The sequence below is a fragment of the Copidosoma floridanum genome, unplaced genomic scaffold (assembly GCF_036245765.1).
Source record: "Copidosoma floridanum isolate Cflo_tuat_1 unplaced genomic scaffold, Cflo_Japanese_pri ptg000014l, whole genome shotgun sequence".
In the NCBI taxonomy this organism is placed as follows: domain Eukaryota; kingdom Metazoa; phylum Arthropoda; class Insecta; order Hymenoptera; family Encyrtidae; genus Copidosoma; species Copidosoma floridanum.
In genome coordinates, this window is record NW_028321891.1 from 3,913,656 (window position 1) to 3,939,512 (window position 25,857).

Consider the following 25,857-nt stretch of genomic DNA (forward strand, 5'->3'; position numbering starts at 1 on the left):
CGAAAAATAAAAAAGCAGAGACACAAAAAAAAATAACGATCAACTCACCTTGGACTTTCGACATCCGGGACCTGAAGGAAATTGGAGCTCTTTGGCTTTTGGGGGCTCAGCAGCGTCGGCGCCGGCCGCGCCAACAACTCGGCAACCGGCACCTGTGGGCTCCCGAAACCAGCTTGGATTCCGTAAAGCATCTCTTGAAAAACTCTAAAAAAAAAAACAACCAGTCACCCCCAATCGTTGTCGTACGGGTCTATATAAAATAAGGCAAACGGTCGACTCACCGGCTCCTGACGCCCAAAATCGCCCGTACCCCGATAAATCGAACTTTTTGTTTGTGCGGCCCAGGCACGAGGAACGACACGTCAAACAGGTTCGCGTTGACGGCCACGTTGGCGGAATCGTTCAAAAATACCCTCGTAAAGTCCTTGGCCAGCTGGTCGTAGTCCTCGAACTGGTCCCTCACCGAGTCGAGCAGTGGCGAGGACGGCCTCATGCACCCGATCGGCCGCCACGACCCACGCCTGGTGGATGATAATACACACAAGTTGGTTTGTGATGAAAAAAAAAAACAAAAAAACAAAACCTTCGACCGAGAAAAAACAATAGAAAAAGGGTACCTGTAAGGCTTCGGTATCTGACCCGTCTCCGCGTGGTTCTGCAAGTTCGCCACTATGTCCTCGAGCATCTGGCTCCTCGTCCTCTCCTGCATCCTGGCGAACTTTGGCGCCGAGTAACTAGCTCGCTCCCCGTTGACGATCTTCGTGAGGATCCACTCTCGGAACATGGGTCCTGAAACCAATGGACATCACAAGTATAGGTAGAGCTATGGGGGACAGCCGAGGTCCGAGTCCTCACCTGTTTGTTCGAAGACGCTCTGTTCCCACAGGTAGGGCTTGTACGCGCCCACCTCGTCCCTCGTGACGACGGACACCTCGTACCTCGTGACTTTCCGTTTAATGCGCGGACTGACCCTTACGATGATGAACGTGTGGAGGAAGTGCGACTTTATGCAAGCCGGGCTGAAGCTCGTGTTGTCCGCCTCGAGGAAAACGACGCAGACTATGTCGTTGCCGATGTGCCGTTTTCTCTGGAGCTGCGACCAACCGATCGGTTTTACACCCTACGTACGCACATGATTGTAGAGAGTGATAGAGATGTATACCTTTTGGGGGTCGTGTTTCTCGTAGGGCAGTTGGGTGGACACGTGGAACATGATCTCGATGCCGCGCCAGTTGGTGTATACCGAGTAGAGGCCCGTGAGGTCGTGGACGGTGTCGAGGCCGCCCTTGTACTTGTCGAAGCCCTTGAGCCGCACCTTTTCCCCGAGTATCATGAGAAACTCCTCGAAGCTCGCCGACTCGTCGTTGTTGTCGAGTATCTCCTCCTCGGTGTACTGGCCCTCCTTGACGTATATCACCCCGACCTTGAGCTCCGACTTGATAAACACCTGGTCGAGTTTGAGCAGCTCCTCGGGCGTGTCGGGCAACTGGCCCAGCGTCAGGGGTGGGTTTATGTTAACCTCCTTGCCCAAACTACGTACCACCTCCTCGCGGTTGTACCTGTTGGGCGACACATCCATTTTGCTCGTTCATGTCCGAGAGAGTGGGAGGGTAATAGAAAAAACTTGCCTGTCGGCAAACACGCAGCTGGCCGGTATGAGGCCGTGGACCGTGTAGCTGATGGCCCGCACGAGGATGCGAAACTGGTCCCTGTTGTTGAGCATCTCCTGCTTGATGCTCAGTATGACGGGGCCCAGGTCCTCGTCGTTCGTGAAGTAGTTCCAGTGCTCGGTCCCGTAAAAGTACTTTTCGTACGTCTCCTGCTCGACGGAGGTGAGCTCGAAGCCCTGAAAATTCGGTGTACATACACATAGGAATGAAGATAACTGTGGCGTCGAGGAGGACTGGGCATACCTGGTTCTTCTCCCATTGTTCCTCGATGGCGGTCTTCTTTTTGGGCACCTCGTCGCCGTCGAGCTCGTTCTCCTCGAACAGGCAGTAGTCGTGCCGACTGGCGTGGCGCATCGAGCAACTGCTGCCGCTGTTGAGGGCCGGGAGGGGCTCCTGGAGCTCGAGCTCGGTCTGCTGCTCGATGTCCGTGACCTCGCGGTCGCTCTCGCTCTCATCGTATATCGTGTCGGTGTTTATCTGTTGGCGCGAGCACTCGATCCAGTAGCCCGGCGTCGGGATCAGGTTGTGCGGGAACTCTTGGCAGAACTCGTCTGAGGCACGGTTACACACCCCCGTCCCGGTCAATGCGATTATAGATAACAAAAATGGGGTGGGTGCGTGTTTCGCGAGGTGCCGATTACGGGTTTTACCGGCAAAGCAACACCAAGTTTTCATTTGAGGAATGGATATTTCTTTGTTTCATCAATTTGCTTCGCAGCTGCCTTGGGTGTTGTAAATAATACTTTTTTACGTTATTTTTTGTACCCTAAACGTTATTTATTATTTATCCTGAACATTTTTGTTTTTTAATTACTTCTCGTACATCTTTTTTTTCTTCTTCTTCTGTAAAATAAATGCAGTGTGTTTTAAAAGAAAAAAAAAAAAAAATGTATTGGTCAAAAGTATTTAAATGATTGGTCGAGTACCTACTTTACTCCTAACTTTGTGTTTCTTCAAAAAATCGAGTACAAATAAAGCATTTCATCAATTATTAAAAATTTTACTGCGAGAGCTTTGTCCCTGTATCCCAATAAATCGATAAAAATTCAAATTTTGTTACCCAAACCATAGCTATGCCTGTTTATTATTGTATTAATTTGTTCACTGCGCTAGTTATTGAAGCTTTGTTATTCTTTCATTGGAAACGAATAATTTTGTATTCTAATTGTATATTGGAAATTTTTGTGCGCACTGCCATTCGAGCGCTATGGCCTTGGCATGAATAAGTACCGTTTCAAATCAAATCAACGGTAGGGGCGTAGTTGAGCACATATAGCGTCCATTTCAGCGTTGAATGTTTGGACTGTGGATTCCTCAATTTATATTACTTCCAACGAATTTATGTTTGTCATTACTCAGTGACGTGAAAGCAGAGCTTCCGTGGCTCTAAATACGAGTATACCTACTCCGCAATTAGGGAAAGTATTAAAGACAAAGTCTTTCACCTAAATGTACCACATACTACTTTGATATCATTTAATTGAAAAAAAAAAAAAAAAAAAAAAAAAAATCAATAAAATACGTTATTTAATCTAAATTCTTTTTTCAAAATTCTTTTACTGAACTGGCACTTGTGTCATTTTGTATTTAAAAATTTTCCGATACAAATTGGTAGTTAAATAAAATCGTCAGCTTCGCAATGTAAGCACCCCGAAAAACACGCATGTATGTATAATAATCATAATCAATCGAATCTGTCACGTACATATTATTATATCGACGTATCAGAAGGTGCGACCGAATAAAATAAAGTTTCGATTGGCAAAACAAAAGTCTCCCGCAATAACGGCGAAAATCCAAGCTCAACGAAACGGAGAAAAAAAAAACAATATTACGGAGGTGTACACAACAGCCCGAGACATCGGGGTATAGGTAAAGCGAGAGGAGTAATCTCGTTATACTTGTCGGCTAATCAAACTCCCGGAGAGCATGTATACGCGATAAACTCGCTCAAGTGGCTTTTCTCTCTCATCCCCGCCGAACTGCGACTCCAGGCAACGCATCCTCGCGAACAAAATCCACCCTCTGGAAGTTGTAGAGCTGCGTGGTGGTGGTCGACACCGCAATCAAATCACTGTAAGGTAGAACACCAAGCTATTATCCAGCGGGGCTTGGTATTCGAACTTAGAGTGACCTGCCTACGGACGCTTTCTTCTCTCCTGTCCTCCGTCCCTCGCAGCTCACGTCGACTGTTGTTTCCTTCCTTCGCTTTGGGGCTGCTTCAACTTTATGAATGAACGGGGGAAAGAGAGCGCGGCTCGGGGAAAATCGATGGCTGACGAACCACCTGTGGCTCTCCCCCCCTTGTCTCTTTCTCAGTTTCAAATATTCAAACGCCTCCGACGTCGTCGGAGAAGTGCCAATAGCAGTGAATCGTCCCACCGGTCTCGCCGAGGATTTTCTAGTTTACCGAAGGATCCGATTCACCGCGCGATGATGGAAAAAGCGACAAGGCACGCGCGGGCAGTAAAAACGATAATTTGCCGTCATCGGAGCGAAAAAAAAAAGGGTTGACGTTTTCATCAGCGGTGCTTTTATCGCTTTTCTGTCCCCCCCCCCCTCGTGTGGATCATGTTCCGCGGAATGTTTGAGCAGGACGTTTTCATTAACATTTACGAGGGCGCCGTAAAGAAAAAGAAAAAAAAAAAAATCCCCCACGCCGTCGTCTCGTGGTGTTAAAATTTCATCTTCTTTTGTCGCACGTACACGTGCTCGTCCATCGGACAATGAGTGTATTTTTACATCGTCATGATTATTGTCATTGTAATGAGAAAAAAAAAAAAAGGAAGGAAAAATAGTGTAAATCATACCTGAACAAGCTTGCGGTGGTAGAGGAAAAATGAGGGTCGTCGAAGACTTTCTCCTGGCAACTGCGCAGCCTAAACTTTGGGGCTTGAAGCTGCGCAACTGTTGCATAAAGTCCGAGCACTCCATCAGCGCCACGTCAGCAAAGTGCAGATCACAGAGAATGTGGTTCTTGAACCTATAGGCATACCCGCCGGGCGTATCGTATAATTGATAAATCGAGACAAAGCTATACGAGGGTGGGAAAACAAATACCTGCGCGCCCGCTTCTGATTCGGCCCCGTCAAGTTGAGACCGCAGCTGTTACATTTCAGGCACTCCTCGTGGTAATGGTTGTTATCGTAGAGCGGGGACGGCTCTGAAATCAAAACGCCGCAAGTTGTTGTTTTTTTTTTCTTTTCTGCCCAACGGCAACGACCGCGCCTCGAAAAGCCACGCAAGTAGATCGAGTCGGCGTTCGGTCAGACGCAGCCCGAAAAAATCTGTATCCGCCGTAGGTGTACCTATAACTTAATTCCCAGCGCTTGCTACGCAAATGCACACATCAGTGTACAGGCGCACACGCGTAATTATCGCGACGCTCGCTCTAATCCAATTAACGAGCGCGATTATATATGCCGAAGGGTGTGGCTCTCGTGCGTGTGAGGTGTCTATATGGGGCGTCTATCTTATAGACGATTCGCACCCCTGTACGGCTATGTACGTGGGATTCCTGCTCGTGCCGCTCCGTTGGAATTTTCATATACGGACTCGCGGGAGATGGATGACAGCCGGCTGCGCTCTCTCTTCTTCCCTTCCGTGTAAATAAACAGGCGGAATTCGCCGGGGGGTCGTTTCGTGCCTCGTCAGCTTCGGCAAATTGGAAAAAACAAAACCCCAACTGTTCTCGCTCTATGCATCGCAGCCAAACAAGGTATAGAGGGGGGGGGGTATAAAAATCGTGAGCCTTGAAGTTTTCTTTTGCCATGTGGTGGAGGTGGGGGGGGGGAAGATTGGGTGTATCCACGAGTGTATCGGGTACGTGGGAATTGATTCGCGCCTTGAACTCTTGCCTCGAGCCACGCGTGACGGGGCGATCTTTCGAATCGCGTTACAGCCGCGTACGTGGGCGTGTTTACGCGCGCGCGTGTTCCCTATTTGGGTGAAAGTTTGATCGCGTCGGGGTGCAAAACGTTACGAAATCATAGTTGAAAAAAAAAGAAAACCGGTTGCGTGGAAGATTCGCGTAAGCGAAAGAACCACCGGTGCGGAAGGAATTTCGACGGATCCCCTGGGAGCGATTTCGTTTCGAGTTAACGTGGTTTGTCGGACCTTCAAGGGCGACCATTTGAATACACGAACAAGCAACGGCTCCTCGTCCGTAGTATTCCTATCCGTCAGGAATATCTCCCGGAAATTAAAGCTCCCTTTGACCCGATCCCCGCGTGCACGCGTCTCTCGTGAATATACCGAGAAGTTTACGTATTCTTAACGCGAGCTAAATGCTCCTCCGATTTTTTTTTTTTTTTCGGACTCGAAACGATAAGACTTTTGGCGCCGATTACCACACAGTGGCCTACAATTAAGATCTTGATTCAGCCGTGATTTGTGGGCTTTTAAAAACAATGGAAAAGATTGTTGGACGGCAATTAAAAGATATTCGTCCCAGTCCTGACGTCTCGTAATTTTTACAGGTGGGTATCGAGATCCCCTTTGCCCAAAAAACCCGACAACTCTAATGATTCGTCGAATGTTAAAGAAATAAAAACAATCCAAACTTGGGCCCCTAATGGCTTTTTACTTTCTCACCCCACGGCTTTTTTGACGAGCGTCATCAAGTGCTGGAGAAAAGCTGAAGGATACTCTGCATGAAAAATTCATTCGAACGATCTTCCGGGAGTCCAACGAAATAGACGAGCGTACAAAAATATTTTCCACTCGGTTGGAGCGTACAAATATCTTTCGCTCGAGTAAAGTGTTTGAAAAATTCTTTCCCATACAGCGAAAAGTACTTTTACGCGTAAACATCTCGAATATTTCCTATAAATCTTTGGAAAATAGTGCGTTACTGTAAACATATAACTTGCCACTGCAAACACGAAGGGTATGAAAAATAATTGTATTAAGGTACCGATGAATCTTTTGATTATAATCATAAAATTTCATCCGCTTGGTCAAGGTAAAAGGTAAATGGTTAAAACAAATAGTGTATACAGTACATTCGTATTTTTCCAAATATGGCTCCAGACCGTAAATAATGCATGAGTTTCCTTTCAAGGGAACAATAAGGCTTCCTTGGATTTTTTTTCCCTTGGAATACTGTTATTTTGCTTTCAGAGGCTGCATCTCCATTTTCTACTGATCCAGTTTCTTTGACTTTCCCCGGCAGTTGGTAGCGAGTTTTCTGTTACTATTTTCCGACTGCTACGGTTTGCGAGTGATGGTAAAAAATAAAACACGTATGTATACCTTGTGCGAAAGATGTGCAAGCAGTAAGTCCTTGTTCAAATCAGTTTTCCTTATACTTATTTATTGACAACGTGCAAATTGATTGTCCTTGCGTGTATCGCGGAAAAAGTTGTTGTCTCGTGGCTGTCAATCAACACTCGTACAATTTTTTCGTACTTGTTACGCAAAAACCGATTTTTAAATGAAAAATTTTTACTCCTGGGTCCATCTACAGTTCTTAGAGCGAAATCCTTTCATGATTTTTAGATATGAAATTACATGATGCAGGTGTGATTGTCATAAATTTAATTGTACAGTAAACAAAAATTGAATGAAAAATTCCTGCAACGTTTAAAATTGAGCGGTGCAGTGAAAAGCCGGCACCCCCTCTTAGCTCGGCTGTTCTTAACTCGGGCGTCCAGCGGGGCTCGATGAAAAAAGAAAATTTTCAATTAAAAGTCCATTAGACATGGGATTGGAAGGCTAATTCAATTGTACCGAGAATCGAATTTCCCATTCGAAGCAGCCCCTGTAGCTCTCTTCCTCCCCCGCCTGCTCTGCCCCCACTGCTCTTGTTTCTCGTCGCGCGAATCGGTTATCCGTCCACAGGTAAGTGTTACTTATACCCCGTGCTTTTATCTCCCATTTTTTTTCCCCTCATCCCCCGCAGTTTTATTTGCACACCCGTACTACTTTTTGTGCGTATTTGGTGCGAGTCGTTCGAACAATCGAGTGCAAAAACACCATGGCAATGCAAACTTTTTTTTTTTTGCCACGTGAAAAATTGTACTTCGAAGGGGTGAAAAAATGATTTCGTAACTAAATCGATGGAAAAAGCTTACGTAAAAACGGAGCAGCAGAGCAGAGAGAGAGAGAGAGAGAGAGCAATAAAAGCAGCTTCAGCAGTCGATCGATATCGCGAACAGAGCATTATATTGTGTATATGAAGGAGAAAAAAAGGTGAGGACGGGGGGGGGGTGGGGAGAAAAAAACACGCAGGGCATGTATGCGGCTAAAATTGAATTCTCTCGCCATTCATCCCCCGATTAAACCCACGGAGCGCCCGTGAGCCGTGGTAAACACGGCGTTGATATACCGACACCGTTCGTTTTGCCATCAATAGAGTACACGTAGGAGGAAAAAAAAAAAAAAAAATGTATGCCCGTTGCAGAAAATACGTTCCATACGTATGGAAGATAATGTACAAACGTGCCAATGGAGTATAGCGTGCGTGAGCACGAGAGGAGGAATGGGAAAACAGATGAGTGGGAAAATCGAGCGGCCGTCTCATCCGATGAGCTCTACGTTATGTATACGCGCTATCCGATACACTCGGGTGCGTCCAACGATGGAGAGCCGGTGATTATTTTACCCCTACTGCGTGTGTGTGCACGACTGATGGGCTGCGGCGAAATTCAAAAACAAAGCGGGAGCACAACGCGGAGGTATAAAAATGACCGAGGGATCAGCCCTTAATGAACGATATACATTTAGGAACGGGCCGAAAAATTGCTCGTGAAACGTGAGCAACTTGGATGATTTCAGCGGCAGAGACGACGGAGATTAATCGCCCCACGCGCCCACATGTATATATACATGTACACCTTGTGAGGGAAAACAAGAAAGTTTACGGCCGAGTAATCCCTTCGTTGCGACTTATCGACTGCGGTGCTCGGGGGAGGAGGACAAAATCTCCGTATGGCTCTCTGTCTTTCCTATCACCCCGGCTTTTCTGCGCCCGAACAGAAAAGGGAACAAAAAAAGTTATCCCCGAGGCGTTTTACGTTTCTGACGCGCGATCCTTGTAATTGGTGGGGTGCGGATCGAGAGAAAGAGCTAAGAGGATTTTTCCTGATATATATACATATGTTGCATGGACCCAACTGCTGCGTGTGTCGACTTTTCGTAGCTGAACCACTCGGGGGATGGTATAATACGTAGTACACGGTTACGAGAGACCAGCCGGAGGAATCTCATTAATTTTGCACGGGAAGTTGGCAAGGACTTCTCGGGGAGCTAAATGAATTTCTTCATTAGAAAACTCGATACTCGGAATTCCGCAAATTGTACCCACTCGGGGGTGCGTGTGTAAGCGCACCCTCGTATACATTGAGCCTCGGCTCGTCTTTCGAGTGCCTATGTACCTTATACCTACTTCGTTTCTTAACGGATGATTTATTATGCGGCGAGAAGAATTTCTTAAATTAGAATAGTTTCTGAAGGACGAGCTCGAAACTTTGGGGAGGGGGGAAAAGAAAAATCAAGCTTTGATGGAAATTCTTGAAAAATACGCCAGATGCTAAGGTCGCAAAACGCTTTGTTAACCGATTTGACAATTTTCATCGCTAGTCTGCCCAACAGAGTCGATAGAAAGAGGCGTTGGTAATTTTTATGAGACACGCGAGCCAAAGTACATAAAAGCCGCCGTTCCAAGGATACGGTACAGCTCTACTAGCATTGAGAAAAATATCCCGATGCAAACAAATAATCAATAAGCCGACGGCTATGGTGGTAATTTTAAAATTCATTATTTTTAACCCGACAATGCACGAGCACACCAACCGAGCGGGTGTTTTTGTTCACCTTCCATAAACGGACGGTCGCGTGAATCGGAAGGAGCAGTTGGGGGAGGGGAAGGTCGTAAAAACAGCGCGAAACGGCCGAAGGTGAAGAAAAATGAAGCCGCGTAGGTAAATTAGCCGAGGGGTATCGGGTAGCCGAGCACATGAAAAAGGTACATTAAAAGGGGGGGGGGGGCTTTCTTCGATTTCAGTGCAAACGAGAGAGCTCAAAGCGAGGGAACAGAAAAAAAAAAACAGGGAGGAGCTGAAAGAAAAAAAGAGTCTCACCGAAAGGACAAAAAAAAACACATCCCTCAGCAGTGCCACGCGTGTATCTACATCAGAAAAGGGAGGAAAGGAGGGGGGGGGGCGATTCAAGGATGCCGATGATAGTGGTTGGGGGAGCCCTTTACGTTCCTCCTACGCACGCACACGCGTTATACCCCGAGTCACGTTGCCCCCCCCCCCTATACGATACGTACCCACACGGAGCACCTAATGAATGAAACATCGAGGCCGGAGAGGCCGTGCGCGAAAAGCAAAACGAGGGACTCGCGCGAAGGCCAACTCTCGCGATAAGAAACACAAACTGGCCAAAGTACCAAGCGTCCGCAAGAAACTGCGGCCCGACACGCGAGATGTGTATCTCAGCGGGCCGGCATGCCCTTTTTAACCGCACGGTCCTCCTACAGGTGGTCCCCATACTATTGTGCCCCGGTGCACGGGAACCAGGGCAATTTTTTTTTTTTTTTCTTTTTCTTCTCCCCCTCGGAGGAAGATCGTAACGCGTGCCTACCGCCACACGTGCAACGGAGGGGGCGTTGGTGGTTAACTGACAGGCAGGCTGGGGCTTTAGACGTAAACACAGGGAGAGAAAGAGAGAGCAGAGGCGTCGTTGTTTCTCCGAAATTCCGAGAGAAACGGGGAAGGGGTGGCCAAAAAAAAAATAAAATAAAATAAACAAACCTAGCTAATACACAAAACCACAGCCAGGGAGGGATGCTAACCTCGTAGACACCTGCTGGACCGCGGGCATGTAAGGGCTGGCTGTAATTACCGTGCAGTCCAGTGCGGGGCTATCCGTCGGGCTGCTCCTCCTCGTCCTCCATCCTCGGCCCGAAGGATCCAAGATCACGCACCAACGCACTCTATGTAATACACTCGCGAGTGGTAACAAATAAAAAAAAAAAAAAAAATGAATAAATGAATAAATAAAAAAAAGAAAAAACTATCGTCCATTTGTTTGTTTGTCGTTGACGCGAGCCATTCAGCGCGGAGTCGCGGGCGACCTTACGCCCCCGCCTGCAGCTGCTGTTATGCGTTTGTCTAGGCAGCTGTGCTCCGTTGTTCCACCACCTCGTGGGACTGTGGCTGCACGGCCACGGTACGTATAGGTGGTCGGGGGTGCGCACGCGTCGTCGAGCCGAGGGTGCGAGCGCCCAGCCGAAGGACACACTATGTATTCTCGATCGCGCATGTGAGGTGTAACGCGTGGCGCGATAATTCAAAGCGCTTCTTTCCAACCCCTACCCCCCCCCTTATCCCGCTTGCAGGTTTGATTGCGTGTATATGTACGTATGGCTTACCCGTCTGCGTGCTCGTGTCGAAAAACGTGCTCGACGTCTCGACCGTCATCGAGGCGAAAGTCCCGTCCGTTATCTGCGCCGAGCTGTCGCGGCGACCCCGGTAACGCTGCACCTGTCGAGAATCACCAGAGGTGAGGCTTACCAAGCCGAGCACGTCTACTCCTACCAACAACTATTCTAATGTATACAATCAAGCTACAGAGAAGAAAAAAAAAAAATTATTTATATATAAATACAGCAGTCAAGATTAAGATAGATTGGTTTTGCGTTGCCTTGCTCCGGACCTGTGCCCACATCCTCGCAGGTACGCGCACACGTATACACAAATGTACATAGCTCGACAGTCATTGGGACATATACCCTCAGTACCTGATCGTCGCTCTGTGAACTCTGTCTGCGAAAGTTCCTACACCGTATCATCTCTTCCGTGGTGCTTTGGCGCCTAAAGCCCCGGGCTATCAGTATCTCCTCGGTGGTTGATTGTCTTCGTATCACAGGTGCGTGTTGCGCGCTGGGCGGCCTGCCGCACGGGCTCGGGTCCCGCGACGAGCACGACGAGCTGTCGGGTGACCTGCAAAACCCCGACACCAGTAGTACAACCCCGAGTTTGGTCGGACGTGGGCGCGAGCCTTACCTAGGCGGCCGCCCGGCTATCGATGTCGATTGTCTCCTCAGTCTGCCCTTCCGCGACCTTATGGGGCTTATGTCCCGCTTGTCAACCGCGTTCCTGTCCGGGCTCAGGTGGCTCCTCGAGTCGCGGCGCCGCGGGTACGACGCCGAGTCCGGACTCAGCGAGTCCCTGCGCGCCTTGTGTCCTGTGCACAGATATTTTTTCTCTATAAATCGACAAATCGGTACATTGCCACCGACGCGCGCACTGCCACCTCGGAACGAGCTCACCTCCATCGTCCGGGTCCGGGGACAGGGTTGGCTGGCTGCCCCGTCTACCGGGTGGTGGAAGGGACTCGTCTATCGCCGTCGCCTGCCTGGTCAGTCTCAGCTTGTTCGGCGACGTTTCCTTCGTCTTGTAGTAGCACTGAAGACAATGAAAAACTTCAGCCAAAAAAAAAAAAAAAAAAAGGAGAGAAGGGCAATCGAGAATAATTACCTGGGTGGTCGAGTCCCTGCGGCTGGAGACGAGCGGGTGCGTGGGGGTGCCACCGATGTTGGGCGAGCCGAGGGGACTGGAGCTGCCGGAGGTCGTGCCGGGCAGGGCCAGGGGTTGCAGGCTGTTGTTTTTGGTGGTGGGCGAGACCGCGGGTGGCGTCACCGAAGACGTGATTATCGTGGGCGCCTGCACGTGCGGCTCCAGTGTCAGGTATTTCGTGGTCGACTCGGTACCCGTCGACGTCGACGTTGTCCTTGCATCGGCGCTGCTCGATCTCTCGTTTTGCTGGTTCCTCGCCTCGAGCTGCTCCCTAATCGTGTACCATTTCACAACGGTCAATCTCATACGTTTACATTGTCCAGTGATAATAACAAACGCTTTAAATTTACTAAAGGTATAAGGGTGAATTTGTGATTTCAAATTGGGGGGTAACTGCCAGCGAGTTTATTTTCTTCGTCGTTACTGCGTTACCGGCGCAGGACGAGGGCTAAAAATAATATCCGATGTGTATCGATCCTGCATGTAATACACACACACCTGACGGCATTGCTGGCCGAGCTGTCGGTACTGGAGGCACTGGGACGCTGGTCGCTCCTGTAGTACTTGACGGCGGCGCTGGCGTTGCCTTGGCCCAAGTCAACCGACTGCTGGGACTGTCGGCGCCTGTGGTGCCTGCACTGGTGGATCCGCTCGTTGGGGCTCGGCGACTGGCCGTAAACCGAGTCCTTTCTCGACCTGCCGCTCTCGCCCGAGCCTCGTCTGGAGTTTCGCGACTCCCCGGAACCTGAAGCAGATAAGGACGGGACTCTTCCTTAGCAGCTGATGGTAAAAAAAGTTTCTTTCCATACATCCATCCCCCCACGGTAGGCCGAAAATCTTCATTCAAAAGCGACAATATAATATATACAACAATCCTTCGCGTGCAAGCATGATCTCCACGTTGATACCTGAGCGTGCCACTAACGAGCTCAACGACCTTTGGCGGGGAACGCGAAAAGAAAGAGCCAATTGACGATGGAAACGACCTTGACTGAGAGTACGTAGGCCCGGAGACTTCATGTCAAAGGGTTGTTATTTCGCGCGCCCTACCCACCAGAGATGAGATAAATTACCGACTCCTCACGCCACGGCAACATACCCCACTAATGTCTCGCACGTATACATACGTTGCGTGTGCACCCCCACGGGCCGTTCGAGTAATCAGCGGCTGTCCAAAAGTGGATTCACGAGTTATTTACCGTCGTGCGATACCAATCAGCGCCAAGCGAAGTTTGCCTTTTCTCGTCCCCTCCCCCCTTTTTTTTCACCCGCACGAAATGAGTAGGCAATCCATCAAACCATGGGGGGTTTGCAAATACACACCAACAACAAGTGAGCACTGAGAGAGAGAAAAAAAAGAAAGAAAAACAGTAGAAGCCGGCTGACCTCGCCGAGGCGTGGGCGAGATGACGGTGGGCGGTTGTGCCGGGACCTGCGGCTGGGCGTCCTTCTTGCCCCACAGCCGGGCAAAGTCATTCTTGAGGTCGCTGATGGCCGAGGAGTCGCGCCGGCCGGACTTGCTCGACGCCTGGCTGCGTATGCCACTGTCCACGGAGCTCTCGCGCCTCTTGCGCAGATTTGCCAAGTGGCTGGCGTCGTTGGTGGTCTGCCTGGACCAGGGCAGGGACTTGGCTATGTCGGCCAGGGTCTCCCTCCTGCTGAGCTTGGTGTTGTTCCGCGTCCCCGTTTTGCTGCCGGCCCCGGTCCCCGCGCCGCCCCACTCCCGCAGGATGTCCGTCAGCTGGGCCAGCGAGGAGCGCCGACGCCGGCCCTGGTTGATCGGCGAGGGCTCCTGCAGCTCGTTGGGCGGCGAGATCTGCGCTGCCGAGTCCCTTCGCCCGGTGCCTGTGGAGCGAAGCCCCCCCCAATTAGAGTCACCTCAAAGCGCCTTGCCCCCCCCCAAAGTTTCCCAAAGGAGCAGGTGGAGGAACGGTGAGATCAAAAGAAAGACAAGTGGCGTGAATATTCGTGGAAAAGTTGGTACAAACTGGCGAGAGTGAAAAATGACCCCGTCTTTGAAAGTTAAGAGGGAGAACTTTGGGTTATTAATTTCCTTTGTTCCCCCCTCTCTCGATTAACGGGCTTTGATAGTTTGATATTTCTGACTCGTCGATCGAGTGGTGGGATAAAATATATTTTTTTTTTTTCCTCGCGTCGGGTGTTTTCTCTTACCCAGTCGCTGCTTGAGGGTGGACTCCTCGACTTGCTCGCGCATGAGGTCGTCCCAACCATTGCCGCCCTGCCATACCAGGCCCACCTGGATCGTTCAAATCATTTATGAGAGCAATTCATGACTATCCTTTTGAATATCCGGTCCCAACTCGAGTCCTCGCAACGGGATGGAAGGCTGTGCTGTGCATAGGTGTATATTTACAAATCACGGTGTCGTCGGCAGTTGGCTGGCCGCGCGAATCGCACCATCAAGAGCCGGCTGAAAAATCACGTCGATCTTATGTCGGTGTTCTCTATTTTTCTTTGTTTAACAAAAATTAGTATTGATCATTTAAAAATATTAATATTTCCCTATATGTAAAGCAAGAGTGCAAAAATTCGATGAACAAATTTTTACCCACTCGTCGTTAGATTTGTATTTATCTATGAATTCATTTATAAAAATTAAAAAATTCACGGGAAGTTATGAAAAGAACAAAAAAGAAATAATATTCTAGTAACCACCTAAAATTATAATTGTTTTACGTTTTAATGTTTCCCAAGTTCGATGGAAGTAAAAATAATATTAAAATTTTGGTAACCTTGAATAGCTCTGTGCTCCATCGCGACAGCCGCCGAGTTCGATTACTTACACACGAAGCAGTCGGGCTCTAGATATTTTGCATCGGGATCGCGATGATGGTTGGGCAACCACCTATGCACACCACAGCCTCCCATACCGTTGCGAGGACTCGAGTTGAGCCAATTGGATCGTCCGCCCACCTGGTGGCTCAGGATCGGCAGGTTGCAGACGAAGCAGATCGCCGTCATGGTCCTGAAAGCCCGAGAAAAAAAAAATCAACCTCGTTACGATTACTCCTTGTTTAGAGGTGCTCCTATGATTATGTACGAGACTGATGTGTTTAACTGACGCATCAATCAATCGAGTCGTGACGTTTTTGGCCATTTTTATTATTGTTGATAAAATTTTACGATATTTTTAATTAGGTCAGATTTTTGAAATCTCGTTAGTTTATTTCGTGCTTTTCATGCTTATAATTTGTTGATAGCTTTTAGTTGTCACATCTAAAGAAACAATACCGATGAGATCGCACATTTCGAAGTGATGACGTATTATGTTACATACGTATTTACAAGATTTAACTCAACAGAGATGATGGTATAGAGTCATCCTATTATTGTTCCCTAGTCTGGGAAAAGAAGAGGACAATTTATAGCTTTTCGACACCCAAGGGACATCCATTTTTTAGAATCAACTAATCAAAGAGAAACAAATAATTTGAATTGCGACGACTCGCAAAAATATGTGGTTTGTTCGTTAATGCAACTGTTTTGCCGTTTATTTTGTCAAACCTTGCGGCGTTCTGTTACTCTTTAATTCATACATTTAAGATTTGGTCCCTCTTCATACCTCCCAGTCGAATTGTCCTCTTCTTCCCTCAAGAAACTATAAAAAAAAGGCTTGCTTATAAGAACAAACTTTATAAGCTGGAGGTAAGTATATAAAGTCGCTTTCAATTGCGTAAATACATTTGATTCACAAGGTAAAGTTGGAAAAAAAAATTTTTTTAAGAGTTCCTTTACTAATATGATTATGAGTTTTTCATCGTTTTCATTTTTCATACTTTGCTTCGCTCTGTTTGTGTAACTTTACAACAAATTAAATACTCTTGCTAAAAAAACAGTGATTGATACGTGAAATGGTCATTATATACTGAAAATAAAAATGTCAGCGCACAACGACAATTATAATTATTATTTCGATAATGGTATTATTCTATCCTGCGAAAATAATGTGGTAGCAAGCAATCAAATAAACATACCAATTTCAACGGTAATGAATAATTAATACGGGAGCGACAGTAGAGTTTGTCCATATTGTATGAGAGTAATGAATGTAAATGGATCCCATGTGGCGCACCGATAGCCGTTCAGAGAGACATTCGAAAGCGTACATTTAATGCAATATCATGTTGTGTACATGCGGATGCTAAAAATATTAGGCTTTTCTATAATTTATTCGATGGTAGAGCCATAACGGATACAATACGAAATTTGCTGTTTGTGAAACACAAAGATATATGTATGTGGTATAACATGGTGTGAATATTATAAAATAGCAACAAACAAGTAAACAAAGGCACACACACTCATACAACAGAAAAAGGACCAAAACGATGAGAGGATTAGTAAAACAAGTAGCGGTGCTTGAGAGTGAGAGAAAAAAAAAGGCACTGTAGCTAAGCAAAAATATACATCAACACTAATAACAACAATATCAATAATCAGGTGAAATTGAGAATAAAAAAATGCGTTGTTGCTCGACCTGTAGTGTCGAAGTCTCGGGCTCTGCAGCGACATCGCATGGCAAAGGATTGGCCGACCTGAAAAAACAATACATAGGTACACACGCACATTTTACATACGTTCGGGGGATAAAATAAAAAAAAATCATAACGGATGCTTGCTCTATATTCTTTTTTTTCGTCACTCACAGACTTGGGCATGGATTTTTTTTTTCAAGCGCTTAGCTTTGCAATTTGTTTCTGAAAATTTATTGCGCCATTTAAAATAGAAAAAAAGTTTTCCTTTATTTTTTACAACTTGTTATACTTACAATTTTTTTCGGGCCAAAAAAAAACGCGAAAGTGAAAAAAAGCGTCAAATTATTTAAGAAAATATTCGTTAAGACACTTTACATAAACATTATTGTACATCGCGACATTTTGCGAAATATTTTTTTCGATCAAAACATTATGAGTAGTGTAAAAAAGTTTCCATTTCGAAGTGCTCATAAAATAATCATGCCCAAATCTCGCGACAAGAGATATACGTAAAGGTACATCAGGGGGGGGGGGTACGTAAAAATGTGAGTGTGACATAAATGTATAAGGTAGAGGTATATATATGTATATGTATGGGCATATCAAACGAGAATCCAGCAGCCGGTCAGTTAATCAGTGGTGATAGTCTGCTGCTTCCGAGTAGTATTGGTCAATATATAGTCGGACACACTTATGGGTACAGGTACAGGTGTGTACATATGCATTTGTTGAACAATCAATTCATACTAAGTGACTCTATACAGTGGTGACATAGACTGTGACGCGGCAAACGCTATACTGCCGTCGGGTGCTGTGATGTATTGGAGTATCAAAAGCAATTCATCCTGCCCACCATCTCGAAAAGAAACAAAAATTTCTGTCCCCCCTCCGACGGTCAACTTTAACGTTGCCAACAAAAACAAAATAAAGGGGGGTCTTGAGTACGACTCTACGGTGCAATCCAATTACGCGCTTGATTGCTTGACACCGCTAAGCTACGTACTGCCACATGAACCTCAGAAGGTAATAGCTTAGGCGTGCAGCTTTCGCGTGCGCGTGTACAATAAAGCGGGAGCTTGCAGTGACAAGGTATCCCTTATCCTCTCTCGCGCACATCTTCCACCCCCTCCCCCCTAAGGATTATCTGCCGAGAAGTGCTGGGTGGACAACTGTTGCTCTCGGGCAAACTGGTGCTCACTCGTGTACACACATACCTGTGCACGGCTTGCGTTCCAGTGGTCCTGTGCCCGTGGGAAAAAGCATTCCCGTGTCCTCGCTATTTATGTTACGGTTTTTACCGGACAAACGCTTGAGCGGCTGCCAGTCTGTTCGTACGCGCGTGTATTGTGTGCGACCCGGGACTTGCCGGGGGGCACTGGTTGACGGACCGATTTTTTTTTTTTTTTTTTTTTTCACCATATTTTTTTGTCCGTGAAAAAACGCCACCGCCTTCCGGGTCTCGCGATGGAAAATGAAAGCCATTGGAGCTCGGTTGACGATAACGCGAGTCGTAAGTATTTAACGACGCCGAACTTTGGAGCACAATAAATATCAAAAGGTAAACATAGGGTTTGCGTGTTTTACCCTCCTCCTCCTCCTTATGTTTGCCGGTGAATTTAATTTGTCACGGGGTCGAAAACTTTCGAAATTTTTCATTTCCAGCCCTGCATGCGTAGGGAAAATAATTTTCATACCCACGCATTTTTGTTTTTTCCCCCCCTCTGCGCAAACGCTATTAATTACTCGAAGCCTATATAAATTCGCCGCCGTGAGCCGTTTTGATATTATCGGGAAAAAAATAAAAAAATTAATAACTTATCGTTACAAAAGTAGGCGACTGAAAAATATGAAAGCTCATTACCCCCCCGGGATTTATGAGATCTATTTTTCATTTTTTTTTTTTTTTTTGTTGTTCCAGAACCCCCGCCGGTTGACAGAGACTCCGAGGGATTAGTTCTCGTTGCACCAGAGTAAACAACGCACATCTCATTAGGAGTCTCGCAAAGTAGGTGGACTTTGATGAAGGGGGCGCCGAGCGCGCGGAGCAGCTTGATTTGCAGAAATTACACTCGGGTCGGGCTGGGGGAGGATTAAACGAGGCGAGTTGGGGATCGATGTTTGCCGGGAAAGTTGTGCTGCTGGTAAAACCATGCGGCTGCATGGCAGGACTCGGGCGAAACCAGCGCGTGGCGATACGCGACCGAGAGAGCATGAAACAAGTAGTACGAGTAAACGTATGGTCCGACCCGGGCTGCAACGCATCTCCATGGTTTTGCCATTACGCGGTTCACGTTGGTAAAAAATGATATTACCCCACGTGTCGTTAAATGATTCACTGCGTGTGACTCGCTTGGTTTGTCATGGAAGGGGGGGGGCTGATTTCGTATTCAAAGCCCCGGGAGTATATATATTTATTCGAAACGAGAGGAGAAAGACAGGCGGGTACGCCGAAGTTTGTCGAAAGAACGGGAAAAAGGAGGGTCTGGATTTTCGAATTTCATACTCTCGGCCACCCGTGTGTGTTTTGCTATAGTCTCGGCATCAACACAGCAGCTCCAAGCACGAGACAAAGGGATGTATTTCATGACTATCATTGTAGGCATTATTTATCAACTCGTACGAGTACATAATACATTACATATTTACAGAGAAATAATGAAGGTAAAAAGCATGTAAAATAACACTCATCGACGATTCCCTACTTATACCCAAGCGTCCGGCATAATCGAAGTAATCGAGGGGGGGGGGGAAAGGGGCTCAAACTCAAAGAGAGGAAGGAAGGAGCAACTATCTTGTTTACCCACTGGCCTTGGGCAGCTACCACCGTATACAATCCATCGATCGTCCCAAGCGCGGCTATTATTGTACATGTATACACGCGTACAAGCTCGCATGGTAGAGAGCAGCTGTACGGCCAACGGAAGCTGGGGCGGAAGGAGAAGAAGCACACGAAGAAATAGAGCGCGTGTTCCGAGGGAGTAGCAATTTCCCGCGAGCCGCACACCGCGCCCGGGCTCTGATTGCAAAGAGTCAATATTGATGAGCCGAGCTGGCGGAAGCCTCGCTCTTGTTCCGAGCTGTCGGCGAGCTCTGCCCGCACCTGTATGTATATATAGGTGGTGTAAAGCAGGCGCTTGATTTGTAGAGGCATATCGGGCCCGAGTTGGGAAAAGAAGAGCCGACTTGGGTGCCATGCATGGTAGGGTTTACGTGCTCTTTCATACATTTATGCACAGAAGCTACGAGCGGGAGATGCGCACTGTTGCTCTTTCAGCTGTGTTGGTACCCCTTGGTACATGGTACCAATCAACGAAACGATTGTTGAGCTCGTAAGCTCTGTGGTAAGACGCCACGCGACACAATAAATTATTCACAACTGGATCAACAATGTAGTCGTCTTTAACTTTTTTGAAAGTATTTTAGGACAGCACATACAAGGAAGCCTCTCAACTATTTGTTACTTAATACAAATAGACGAATGCCACTTCAAGCTACTCCTTTGAAAACCCAAATGCCACGAGACAAAAGGATTTCTGTAAATTGGTAAGTAAAAACTGCGTCGTTTTGAAAAGGTATACACCAGAATTAACTGTAGCTTTACGTTCGTGTGTATTTTCCAGCAATGTGATGTAAAAATCCTAAGATTAAGTTCATCTCTTGAGCCGCGCTTCTGAGCGTCAACTGTTTTTATCATCACTCTTCTCGCAAGTTTGAAAAACGAACAAACAGAGTCGGCCATCACCCAATAAACAAAAGAAGCAGATGGCCTACACGCGCACGGGCGCCCTTCTAAGCAGCTAAACAGTCCAAAAAGCTCGAGCTCCTTCCTCTCCCGATGCGGTGGAGCACAAATACGAGGGTATTCCCATAGCAACGCAAATCCGGTGCTTGTCGTGGCGGTGGCTCCCTCGGCGATACACGTACACACGGAGGGATATCCTGGATACTGTGTAGCCCCTGAAACGGGGACCTACTGCTCCATATATTATGCGTTTTACGCTTGAATAACGGGGCCGAGCGAGAAATTAAAAGTGGGTCGGACATTTGTTCCCATAAATCTACAGCCGTATAAATATTTGCCAGTTATCGCGAGGAGCGAAGCGAAGGGGAGATATTTATCACCCGGACTCCCTTCCCTTCCCTTTTTCTTTTTTTTTTTTTTTTTTTTTTTTTTTTTTTTTTTTTTTTTTTTTTACATCCGAGAAATAACGTAGGTTGACGCATGACCTCGCGAGTGTGCCATTCGGACTTTTGTCGACGAATTGTGTCTTTCATTGGCCCACGCAAACTCGACCAGTATAGGAAAATTGACAATGAGCGAAGGTGGTTGCTATTAACAAGGGCCTGTGGGGGACGCGTGTACAACGCCACGCTCGGTCGAGCTGAAATATCAGATGCAAGTGTGCTTCTATATATATATACGGGGACGCAAAATCAATTTGACGGCACCGCTTGCGTCAAAAAGTGGACCGAACCCGTACCATGTGGGACTGCAAAAACATTTCTCTGACCTGGTGGACTCCGATGATACGATTTTTTAGTTTTTTGGTACCATCCCCCGTGTTTGTTTTTCATTCGCCGGGGATTATTTTCGTTTGATCCGAGGCCCAAAATTTACCACCACCCCTGTAGCGAAGGTATATTCAAGCCAAGGTTTTCACGAGCAGAAGTTTTCTTTGAGTTGGAAAACAGATGATAGGAGTGAAAGGGGGAAAAAATGTATATACATATAATATATCCAAGGTAAAAAACGAGATTGTGCCAATCAGGTCGAGGTAATTCGTAATTCCGCGAATGATGGGGGAAACGATATTCACCCCCCCCCCTTCACCACTTCTTATTTCTCAATCTGCCTAGTGGCAGCGTCGAGTGCGCGGATTCTTCGAGGAATATCTTATTACCTTGTATATACGTGTATACGCGCTACAAGTGCCATCACCGCGTGAAATTATGGAAATATCAGGAGCCCGTCTTATTCAAGTCCCGATGCTTATCCCGAGGGGCTAAGGGAAAAATGATAATAAAATAAACCGGAAATTGTGCTACGCTCGAGACTCATTTTTCTCTCGTGTACGTTTTATTGCAAAAGTTTTTCTTCCCCTCGCGACTCTCCGAAGACACCGAAACACCCACAAGCACATAATTTGCACCCACGGCAAGAGAAACAGCCATTATCGTTCATTTACATTAAGTTTACGGTTCGTTTGTTAGTTTCAGAAAAATCGTTCCACAATAATCTTTCAGCTCAAATTTAGCAATAAAATACTCGTGAGTGGTGCAACAACGCGACCACCCATAGTTTCCTTCCGTGGGAAGTCAAAGTTGATTGGACTCGCGATACACCCGACGCCAAAATAGCCAAGGTGTACCCGTGAGCGTCGAGAGATGCGCCGTGGAGTGTCATCGGGGCGCAAAGCTCGCGTAACGGCAGTTGTTAAAGCTCGCGATGTATTTGCAAGGCCCTCGAGCACCAGATCACGACAAGTTCCCATCCTTATTGGTCCAAGTGCCCTTTAACTTTGGGAGCCGAGGAGGTAACGGAGGAGCGAAGATCGCAAAATCCACCGGTTGCTCGGCCGAACTCCCTCCACAATCGAGGAGCATCAGAGCCGATCTGTATTTCGCTTTGTCCTCGAGTCGAGGCCGCCGAAGCGCTCGGGTGTTGGAATATCGCTCTCTCTCTCTCGCTGGGATGGCTATTTTTACAAGGAGAGGCTGGGCTCGAGTTTCCATTGTGTCGCCAGTAACAATGAAGTTTGAGTCTTAATTACTCGAGAGGCGCTGCAACCGTCGCCTTTTCGTGCTTGGGAGCTCGGCTTCTCTCTAAATACGGACACAAACGATTTTAACTCTGCGAATTCGTGATCTATTGTGCGGTAAACGTTGTGGCACCGAAATGTGGCGAGTGCAATTAATGTTCAAGTGATTTTTTTTATGGATTTCCGCTTTTTCTTCTTTTCAACGTCCATTCGAGAAAAAAAAAAAAAAAATGACGAATCATTGCGGAAAAGGGAAATTTCCAATTGAAAGCCGGTGAATTACTTTTCGGTGCACTATATACCTGCAGTTTTTTTGTTACCGGTCTGATATAAAATTGAGAGTAAATCACGCGCACCGAAATTAAACTCGTCTTTTGAAAGATACTTTTCTCGACGAGCACCGGAAAGCCCCTCGGCTACCCGAATGAAAACGCTGCGCTATTGTGCCGTTGTAACGGGTACGTATACATGTAGATGCTGGTGCTCCCCGGGAAATGTAATATCGCGAAAAATGGCCATCGAGTGAGTACAAGCTCCCAACAAGGATCACTCGCTATTCACCGACAGATGAGACGTAAGATTTTTTTTTCTTTTTTTTTTCGACGCATTTATGTATTTCACGCGACGGCTCGCACGACACAGTCCCTTTGCTTTGGCATGCATTTCTTTTTTCTTCCTCAAATCCCTTCTTGTTGCTCTTACTCGGCGAAATGGAATGGAGTGTAATACATCAATTATTGCCCCTCTAAAGCTTTTTGCGCGTGACGGATAACTGGAAACAAAGAAAGCGAGAAAAAGGAACCATTTATCTTCCCATTTCTTTCTTTCCCAGGGAACTTTTTTACAACGGGTATATTCCTCGAAACAAAACGAAACAAAACCCAATACGAAGAATCACAGCAGAGATGCAGGCAAAGTTTGAAAAAGCATTAAATCCGCGTATTGCGCTTCCAAGAGGAGCAGCAGCACAAAAAGCGCGAATGCCACAACGGTAGAGGAGGGAAAATAAATGCACATTTCTCCCCGTCCGTTCGAGCGTACACCTCCACATAGGGAGGGGACACGGGTGCTTTTCCTCCTTTTTCCCTGTCCCGTTAGCTCTTCGCAGGAGATTTATACACCCCTGCACTCGTCGGTATCGCGTGCCATTAGCGTCCCCTCTCGACTTGCACTTATCGCCATCGGTGAGTTTTAAATATTCATCCCTTGTCAACTACCATTTTGCCGAATAACTATGTCGCAGGAGTGACAAGCCAAATTGGGTGGGTTTATTGATTCGAGGAGTCCGATGGTTGACTATGGCCTATACTCGCCATACATGCACGGGTGTATTAATGGTTGGGTGACATCGTGCGTCGAATGACATATTTCGAGGCGTCTATCAACGCCTCTTCTCTCGAGTGCCGAGCATTCGGCGCCGTACAACAATCCGTCCAATTATGTACGGTCCGACGTGTTTTGCCGCGCATATCTATTTACTGTGTATGGCCATCGGTGACGATTATTTATGACGCGTATGGAAGATGGTACGACAGTTTTCCTGGGGTTTTTCGACAATATCCGAGCACGAGAATTTTGGTGCGTGGGTTCGAAAATTGCTTCCTTTCGCAAGGGTTTCGAGGAACGAGTGTGGTTGGATATTTCTAGTTCCGTTGGTTCCACGTTGGAGCGCGCGGGAGGATGTTTTCACTGCAAAAGCATGTATTATAACATTAGATCTGATGTGGAAAAAAGTAAGAGTAAATATGAGCATTTTCATACGTTTCATTCCTGGTATTTTGGATGAAAAACAAAAAAAGATGTTTAAAACAATTGTTTACACCGTAAATATGAAATATTAGATCCGGCATTACATTCATCAGGAGTTTGCTCACGTTTCGTCTCTGGTATTTTTAATAAAACAAAACAAAAAAAAGGGAATTTCAACCAATTACTTTACTCTCATTGTATAATCCACCGTTTGGGTGGTATTTACGAATTTTTGATAATCCAAGCGCAAAGTGAAGAACCCATGAAAATTCGACGCAATTTCATTACACGCTCGCCATCGACTCGAGTAATCACAATATCGGTCCATCAGTCCTGCATGAAGAAGTATAAAATCACCAAAAAAAAATCCCAACCTGCCTACAAAAACATACGATACAAAAAAAAAAGGAAGCACGCGCTGATGGGAGTGTTTGCAGCATAACTGTGCCACCGCCATCAGGCGTCGGTTATTGAGTTTGCGTCTATGGAGGACCCGGGCCGTATTGTCCTAAATTGCGGTGTCAAGGAAAACTCGGCCTCTCCTCCGCCCCTATGCGTACACGTACGTATATATACTTTGGTAGCATCCAATCGATACACGTGGATCGGCAAGCGATCGGCAAGTGGCTCCAAGGGTAAAGCTGCGCGTCAAAGGCCGCACCGACTTTGCCCTTGCCTCGACGAGATTGCGTTTGTATAAGTTTGTTTGCGCTCCGCAAACGCTTCATCCACCACGTTATAAGTACACAGTATAGTTCCTTATACGCGTGGTCATGTACAATTTGCAGTCCAATCGTTACGAGTTGGGTTTTTTTTTTTTTTTTTCTCTCCAACGTATACAGATAAAGTGATTTTAGACGCTCGCCGCATGTGCACCCAATGGGCGCGATTACAATGTGAAAAAAAAAAAAAAAAGTTGTTTTCGCAGCTCCGTGTGAACACGCAAAGGCGATAAAGCGAGTATTTTAGAGAGCAGACGCGGTCAAAGCGAGCTCGCAAATTGCCGTATAAGTCACGCGTAGCGAGAGGAAAATATTTGCTCGACCCACTTGTACACGCATATATAACAAAAACACTATCCCCGATGTATTGCATAAACGGCGAACACACGTTTTTGTTACGTAGGTATGGGTGTGCATGTTTATCGGCAAATTAAACGGGGCCGCGCCACCGCCGTCGGGGGGGGGGTAACTCTCGCACACTCTCCCGATGCAGCCCGCAGTGTTAGCTTCATGGCGGTAGGGTATACCCGGCGGCGCGTGCCGAGGATTATTGCATTATCTCATTTTCTCGCCGCTTTCGCGGCTACCCGGCTACTTTCTCTTCCCTCTCTCGCTTTCCGTGCCGATATCTAATATGCCGCTGTTGTTGTTTCGAGCGCGCCTTGTTTTGCATTGAATTTCATTATTTTACTCGACTACCGGATCGCCCGTCATTTTCTCTCGAGGAAACAATGTTAATTGTTTTCTTTTTTTTTTTTTTTTTTTTTTTTTCCTCTCTTCTCTACATCGGGCAAAATAAAAGCTCCGCCAAACGAGTTCCGGTCTAATCGTTTTACTTGTTGGACCTTGACGTTTTTCACTGGGCTGTCCAAAGGGGGTCCATAAAGTCAATTTCGATCGCTAAACGAGTGTGGCCAGAGTTGTTTTGTGCGTCA

The 25,857-nt window shown here is 46.8% G+C and overlaps 1 protein-coding gene across 1 annotated transcript in view; it reads right to left on the reverse strand.

The window, feature by feature from the left end:
* rsh (Rap GTPase activating protein radish) overlaps positions 1-25,857 on the reverse strand; it is a 52,152-nt gene that overhangs the window by 2,576 nt on the left and 23,719 nt on the right. Inside the window, exons 2-20 of the mRNA XM_089592144.1 lie at positions 16,695-16,752; positions 15,131-15,182; positions 14,369-14,453; positions 13,583-14,041; positions 12,695-12,941; positions 12,158-12,467; positions 11,950-12,085; positions 11,684-11,864; positions 11,410-11,620; positions 11,050-11,161; positions 4,731-4,833; positions 4,481-4,653; positions 1,914-2,221; positions 1,629-1,846; positions 1,163-1,559; positions 856-1,093; positions 618-789; positions 282-521; positions 49-204 (exon numbers count right to left, since the gene is read on the reverse strand). Coding sequence (XP_089448270.1) covers positions 49-204; positions 282-521; positions 618-789; positions 856-1,093; positions 1,163-1,559; positions 1,629-1,846; positions 1,914-2,221; positions 4,481-4,653; positions 4,731-4,833; positions 11,050-11,161; positions 11,410-11,620; positions 11,684-11,864; positions 11,950-12,085; positions 12,158-12,467; positions 12,695-12,941; positions 13,583-14,041; positions 14,369-14,453; positions 15,131-15,182; positions 16,695-16,752 — 3,856 coding nt within the window. The remainder of the gene's footprint in view (positions 1-48; positions 205-281; positions 522-617; positions 790-855; positions 1,094-1,162; positions 1,560-1,628; positions 1,847-1,913; positions 2,222-4,480; positions 4,654-4,730; positions 4,834-11,049; positions 11,162-11,409; positions 11,621-11,683; positions 11,865-11,949; positions 12,086-12,157; positions 12,468-12,694; positions 12,942-13,582; positions 14,042-14,368; positions 14,454-15,130; positions 15,183-16,694; positions 16,753-25,857) is intronic.